The sequence below is a fragment of the Miscanthus floridulus genome, chromosome 5 (assembly GCF_019320115.1).
Source record: "Miscanthus floridulus cultivar M001 chromosome 5, ASM1932011v1, whole genome shotgun sequence".
Taxonomy (NCBI): domain Eukaryota; kingdom Viridiplantae; phylum Streptophyta; class Magnoliopsida; order Poales; family Poaceae; genus Miscanthus; species Miscanthus floridulus.
This window is the reverse complement of record NC_089584.1, coordinates 29,209,683-29,217,217: the sequence shown is the minus strand read 5'-3', so window position 1 is coordinate 29,217,217 and position 7,535 is coordinate 29,209,683. Positions and strand designations below refer to the sequence as shown.

Genomic DNA, 7,535 nt, shown 5'->3' with positions numbered 1-7,535 from the left:
TGCTTGATTGGTATCTTTGGAAGGTGCTAGAGAACATAGATAGAGGGGTGTAGTCTTGGCTAGACCGATCGTTTTAATTCCGCACTTGTTTCGGTTAGCTGACGCGATTAATTTTAGAAAAGACTATTCACCTCCCCTCTAGTCCGCCATCTCGACCCTACACCACACAAGCCACGAGCAATTTACTAGAGTACCTTTTGGCTCTCCGCCGGAGAAAGGTCAAGAACCCCTCACAATCACCACGATCGGAGCCGGGGACAATCACCAACCTGCACTCGACGATCCTTGCTGCTCCATGTCGTCTAGGTGGCGGCAACCACCAAGAGTAACAAGTGAATCCCTCAGTGAAACACGAACACCAAGTGCCTGTAGATGCAAACACTCAAGCAATGCACTTAGATTCTCTCCCAATCTCACAAAGATGATGAATCAATGATGGAGATGAGTGAGAGAGATTTTGCTAAGCTCACAAGGTTGCTATTCAATGCAAAATGGCCAAGCGGGTGAGCTAGAGCCGGCAATGGGGCTTAAATAGAGAGCCCCCACGAATAGAGCCGTTGGCTCTCTATTCCTTGAAAAGTCAGGGCGACTGGACGTAGGACCCCAGCGTCCGGTCCTCTAATGATCGCCAATGTGTCATCAGCTTCAAATGCTGAGTGCCTGATCTTAACGGCTAGTCTACTTCGCGCCATGAGTTTTGTTGTGACTGGACGCGCTGCTCAAAGTGACCGGACACTCCATCACTGGAGTCTGGTCATTTCCAGTAAGGTTCTAGAGACGGTTTTCACGACTGGACACGTCCGGTGGCTCATGATTGAACCCAGGTCTGCATCTGATCAACTCAGCCTCTCTCTGTTGCTTGTGTTAGTGTACGTCACTAGGTGATCGGACGCACCCGCTGCGCGTTCGGTCCCTCTTTCTCTTCAGCGTCCGGTCAAGGGCCCGGAGGTAGCCTTCACTGCGCGCCACTGACTGGACACGGGTTCAGAGTCCAGTCAATACGAAACTTCTCCTTTTGACTCTAATTTTCACCACCCTTGATCAAATGTGCCAACCACCAAGTGTATCACCTTGTATACATGTGTTAGCATATTTTCATAAATATTTTCAAGGGTGTTAGCACTCCACTAGATCCTAAATGCATATGCAATGAGTTAGAGCATCTAGTGGCACTTTGATAACTGTATTTCAATATGAGTTTCACCCCTCTTAATAGTATGGCTATCAATCCTAAATGTGATCACACTCGCTAAGTGTCTCGATCACTTAAACCGAAAAGCTCCTATCAATTTTATCTTTGCCTTGAGCTTTTTGTTTTTCTCTTTCTTCTTTCCCAAGTCCAAGCACTTGATCATCACCATGGCATCACCATCATCATGTCATGATCTTCATTTGCTTCACCACTTGGAGTAGTGCTACCTATCTCATAATCACTTTGATAAACTAGGTTAGCACTTAGGGTTTCATCAATTCACCAAAACCAAACTAGTGCTTTCAATCTCTCCCTTTTGGTAATTGATGACAACCCTTACTCAAAGATATGAATTAAAATTTAATTGAATCCATGTTGCTTGCCCAAGCATATTTACCATGTGTAAAAAGATATGGACAAGTTTCATGAACCCCAAATGGTAGCAATTGCTCCCCCTACATATGTGCTAAGAGTTTGGATTGTACCTTGCACATATGCTTAGATAGGAAATATTGGAGACAATGTCTACCAAATGATGCTAAGGTATAAGAGATGGACCTTTGAAGCATGATACCAATCGGAGTGCACCAATATACCATTCTTAGCACCATGAGTAACTAGGCATACACAAAAACTAGAATACCCCATGAGATCAACATTAGAAGCAAGGGTCTAGTTTTCATAATATGAGCATGAGTCTAGTTACTTAACCTATGCATGCTAGTTTTTCATTTTATCATTCAAACCTACAACTAGCATACACCACACAAGCATGGATATTGAAAGTTAAAACTTGTGCCGTACAAGCAAACATATGAAATGCACATTCAAATGCATCCACCAAGTTTATGAGCTTGCTCCCCCTACTTGTGTGCTCAAAATTTTAATTGATCCCTTACTTTGTCATATCTCACCCCTTATGTCAATTTCTCCCCCTTTATTATCTTTTCACTATCTTTGTACAATATTTCTCTTCTCCTATGTCAATTTTTACTATTTCTCTTCCTATCACTTATATCTTTGTTTTTCTTCCCCTTTGTCATTAATGACCACAAAGGCTTAAAAATGTAGATAGGTTGAGATTATCAATGTCAATCAATGGGGTGAGGATCATTTTCCCAAATATGGTTCAATCTAGAATACTTGCCAAAGATATTTAACTCGGTTTGATCCAAGAACAAGCTTCTTCACACCTCCAAATAAGGGTTATCTTATACCATGTTGAGTTAAACACTTAGAGCTCATTTTCTAGATCAAACACTAGGTTTACAAGCCCACAAATGTGTCATATGCTACCACTAGATCAAGTCAAGAATAGAAGCAATAGTGGTACCATACAATCATCAAATTCATTTGATTTTCATGAATGAGCCTAGTAAATGTGAAAGATGACTAGATGCACTAATAATGTCCTTAGTAAGGATGTATGACATGCCAATCAACTTTTACCTTGGATTGCTCGAAGGAGAGGCATGTCATATGAGTAGGGGGTGCATCAACACATATTTGAGAAATCCAATATGTTCAACTCATTCCTTAGCTTGCAAAACCTTTTCTCATCTAATGGCTTGGTGAATATATCAGCAAGTTGATCTTCGGTGCCAATACTTTCAATGTAAATGTCCCCTTTTTGTTGGTGATCTCTTATGAAATGGTGGCGGACATCAATATGCTTTGTTCTTGCATGTTGAACCTGGTTGTTGGTTAACTTGATTGCACTCTTATTGTCACATAGCAATGACACTTTCTTGAACTTGATTCCAAAGTCATCCAAGGTGGCCTTCATACAAAGTATTTGTGTACAACAACTACCGGCGGATATGTATTCGGCTTCGACGGTTGATAATGCAACACTATTTTGTTTCTTTGATGACCATAAAACTAGTGATCTTCCCAACAATTGATATGTGCCTAAGGTGCTCTTCCTTTCAACCTTGCATCCCGCATAATCTGAGTCGGAGTAACCAACTAGCTCAAACTTTGCTCTTTTGGGATAACACAAACCAACATTTTGTGTATGCTTAAAGTACCTCAATATTCTCTTTGTAGCCTTCAAATGACTTTCTCTTGGTGTGGCTTGAAATCTTGCACACATGCATACACTTAGCATGACATCCGGCCTTGATGCGGTCACATAGAGTAGGCTTCCAATCATAGACCGATATAATTTTTGATCCACCATATTGCCACTTGCATCACTATCCAAGTTACCATTTGTCCCCATTGGTCTGCTAATGGCTTTGCTATCACTCATGCCAAACTTCTTGAGCATGTCTTTGATGTACTTGCCTTGACTCACGAATGTACCATTCTTCAATTGCTTGATTTGAAGACCAAGGAAGAAACTCAGCTCCTCAATCATAGATATTTCAAACTCATTAGCCATCATCTCTTTATCTCGGCTTCAATTTCGTTTGTGTCTTCACATCAAGGCTTCTACTTCTTGTGTCTTAGACTTCTAGCATGTTTTGCAGGTCTTCAACATGGCTTATAATGTCTTGCTTGAGGTGTTGATCACTTCAATTTTCATGTTGCCTAAGTCCAAGCCAACCTTGCATCTATTTGAACTTAACCTTTTATACTAGAAAATGTTGTTAATCCAAATGGTCATGTTGTTCACCAAACACCAAAATCCAACTTAATGGATCACAGACCCATTTTCCATACAATCTCCCATATTTTGGTGATATAATTGATGATAGCACGACCAAAACAAGCAAATAATAGATATCACATATAAAACTTTAAATACAACCTATCTACTTGTTTGGATGCACTACAAGAGCAATATCATATGATGCTAACTGAAATATGCAATATACTACGTGTGTATTACTTATTACCATTTGTAATATGTCCCCCTATCTGACATTATGGGTTTAAGCCCCCTAATTCCCATAATCCACTTCCTCCCTCTCTGGACTGATTCAAACAATTAATCTTCGGTACCAGTACCACCATTGACCCAATGGAAACAAGTCCAACTACAAGACTGATCAAAATTAGAAAGATGAGTACTCAGTCAAGATCGGTACTTCAGTTTCATATTTTTCACTTATATATAAACATTGATTAAAGGCATTCCACTTTGGCACACAATAATCGTCGAAATTTATTAAACACATCACACTTTGATTAAACAAAATAATCGTCGAAACTTTGACAGAAGAAAATGCATAGCCTACCCGAGATAGTACGAGTTGGAAACAAACAGTAGAAGAACATCGTGCACGTGAGCATGCTTATGCAAAGCTCCGTGCTCTCGCTGCGATGGAGAGAGCTAGAGCCCGTTAGGCTTCACATAGTGCTGTAGAACCTCAGCGGCCTTGCCCCGCAGCAGGTCCCACACCTCCATGACGTGCTGCAGCTCCGTCGAGGCACCGCCGACAGCTAGCCGGATCACGAACTTGCCGTCCACCACGAAGTGCGTCATGAACGCCCGCCCGCTCGCGTTCACCGCCGCGAGGAGATCCCGGTTCACGTGGTTCGTGGCGTCGTCGCCGTCGTCGTCGTCCCGGCCGAACCGCGGTGCGAGGCGGAAGCATACCAGGGAGAACCTCCTCGGGACCACCACCTCGAAGCGCTCGTCGGCCGCCACTCTCTGCTCGAACCACTTGGCTGCTGCGACGTGCCGACGGATGTGCGCACGCATGCCAGCCGCACCGTACCGCCGCAGTATGACCCAGAGCTTGATGGCACGGAACCGGCGCGACATGGAGATCTGCCAGTCCTTGTAGTCTATGGCGGCCGGCTTTCCTGCGCCGCCGCCGTCCGCGCCGACATTCTTGAGGTACTCCGGGTCGGTGGACAGCGCGGAGGTTAGGTCACGAGGTCTTGCCACCCATAGGCAGCAGCAGTCCATGTTGGTAAGGAACCACTTGTGCGGGTTCATGCTCACCGAGTCGGCGAGCTCCGCGCCGTCGAGGTAGTCCTGGAACTCCGGGCAGATGGCCGCGCTGCCGGCGTACGCAGCGTCGAGGTGCACCCACATGCCATGGCGGCGCGCCTCCTCCCCGAGCTCGCGAACGTGGTCGACGGCGCCGAGCCCCGTCGTGCCCACCGTGGCGCAGAGGTACAGCGGCACCAGCCCGAGGCCGACGTCGCGGTCGACGGCCGCGCGGACGGCTTCCGCGGTGAGGCCGTACCCGGAAGCCGCGGACGTCCTGATGACGCGGAAGTTGGAGGACGGGATCCCGACGAGCCGGGCGCCCTTCTGGAACGTGGCGTGCGTCTGGTCGGAGGCGTAGACCACGAGCCTGGCGATGGCCTCGTGCCCGCCGAGCCTACCCAGCGCGCGGTCCCGTGCGGCGGCGAGCGTGCACACCACGGCCTCGCACGTGCTCCCCTGCAGCACGCCCCCGCCGCCGCCGGAGAAGAGGAACCGGCGCGGCAGGCTGAACAGCCGCGCCATCCAGTCCACGACGACGCTCTCGAGCTCCGCGGCGGCCGGCGACGCGGCCCACACGAAGGGCACGACGTTGAGGCCCACCGACAGCATCTCCCCCGCGAGCCCAGCGGAGCTGGCGTTCATCGGGAAGAAGGCGAAGAAGCGGGGGCTCTGCCAGTGGGTGAGCCCCGGCAGGATGTCCCGCCTCACGTCCTCCAGTATGTGCTCCATCGGCTCGCCGTGCTCTGGCGCGGCCTCGGGGAGCAGCTTGCGGACCCGGCCTGGCTCCAGGTCCGCCGCCCTCACCGGGTACTTGTCGACGTCGCCGTAGTACTCGGCGAGGAATTCTAGAATGGCCTGCGAGTCGCCGGCGATGGCGTGGGGGTCCAGTGGCTTCATTGGCGCGTCCAGTGGCAAGCTACCCATCGCCGCGACGACAAGTTAATCTAGCAGGAGCTTCCGGTTCCGGGAGAAGATGTATTTTATGGGCGTGCTTGTGTCGGCTTCAGTTGTGCATGCAGTGGCTTATATATAGTGCGAACACGCAGGCTATACGCGCTAGAACAAACGTTCATGATTTGGCGAGCACACTTCGGGCCGTTTGGTAGAGCTCCGGCTCCGGCCAAAACTGTTTTAGTTGCTATGGAGCAGATTCGCTTGAGGAGCTGAAGCAATTTTTTGAACTGTTTGACAAAACAGCTTCATCTAATAGTCCAAAAGATAAAATATACATTATACATTTATTTATTTTCTTTTTTTCTTTTTCTCTCCCTCCAATATGTTCTCTTATCCTTATCCCCGATAAGGCAGGGCCTATCAGGAACAAAGGAATGATAGGAAAACGTAGGATCAGAGGGAAGTGAAAAGTGGAAAACTACATGATTGCAAACCATATAGGAACACAAATTATGGACCGTTTGGGTTGCAGGAAATAAATTTAAATCTTCACATTCTCCAATGAAGTCACGGATTCGTCATCTGTCCGAGGCTCCGAGTTGGAGGGCGGCGAGCGCGTCCGCGTGCTCTCGTGTGGCTAGCGATTAGGCCATGGCGGGAGGGAGAAAGGCAGTGGCGGAAGAGTCGAAAGAGCAAGCGTAGATGCGTTTCCTCCGTTTCCTTAGGTCGGAGTGGATCTTTTAGTTCCCGTGTTTTGTGTATCTATGGATACCTTTCCTATAAAATACAAGGTGACATTCCTTCGTTCCAAACATCATGTCTATGTACGGATCGTTTGATCCAAACGCGCCTCAACCAAGACCACAACTTTATCAAAAAAGAAAAGAAAAAGAAAAGAAACCACGACCGCAAAGGCCTGCGGCCTTCGGCTTCCTCGCGTCGCCGTCCCGAAGCCCGACAAGGTCCTCCTTGTCGGCAGGGCCGTGCGGCCCGCACTCTGCCACCGCCCTTCCTCCTCCCCAGTCGCCGCGCAGGCCGCCCTCCTCGCTGGCACGGCTGCGTGGTCCACGCTCTGCTGTCCGCCACCCTTCCTCCTCCCCAGTCGCACGTCGGGGTCCTCCACGTCAAAGTGCTCGCGTGCCCGAAGCTCCGACGAGCCGCGCCAGGACGCCGTCCCTCCCTCCCCGCGCCGGCGACCACCTCCGCTCCGCCCTCCCCAACATCTGTGGCTGCTGGTAAAGAAGAAGGGCACCCACATCCAATCTGCACAGGGGCCCGCACGCGTCAGCAGGAACCGGGGTGAAGGAAAGGTGCTATGAAAACGTGTTTTCCATGGATCCTCGCGAGGTGAACTTTGTTGAATGACCGTTTGGTTGGTGGAGCAGCAGCTCCTGGAGCTGCACTAGGAGTCATACCAAACGGCCCTTTCATCTCTGCCGAGGAACCGAGCGGGGAGAAGATCGGACAGGGCCACGAGGGGATGGACCCATCGATACCCCGATACCTAGATCTGAAACTGGAACCATTAACGATCCCCCTGTACCTGCAGTTAATGCAGTG

General features: G+C 48.8%; 1 protein-coding gene across 1 annotated transcript; it reads right to left on the bottom strand.

Annotated features, from left to right (window-relative positions):
- Positions 1–4,472: 4,472 nt before the first annotated feature.
- Positions 4,473–6,005, bottom strand: LOC136454468 (tyrosine decarboxylase 1-like). The gene has a single exon (XM_066454885.1). The coding sequence runs from the start codon at positions 6,003–6,005 to the stop codon at positions 4,473–4,475; it is 1,533 nt and encodes a 510-aa protein (XP_066310982.1).
- Positions 6,006–7,535: the final 1,530 nt, after the last annotated feature.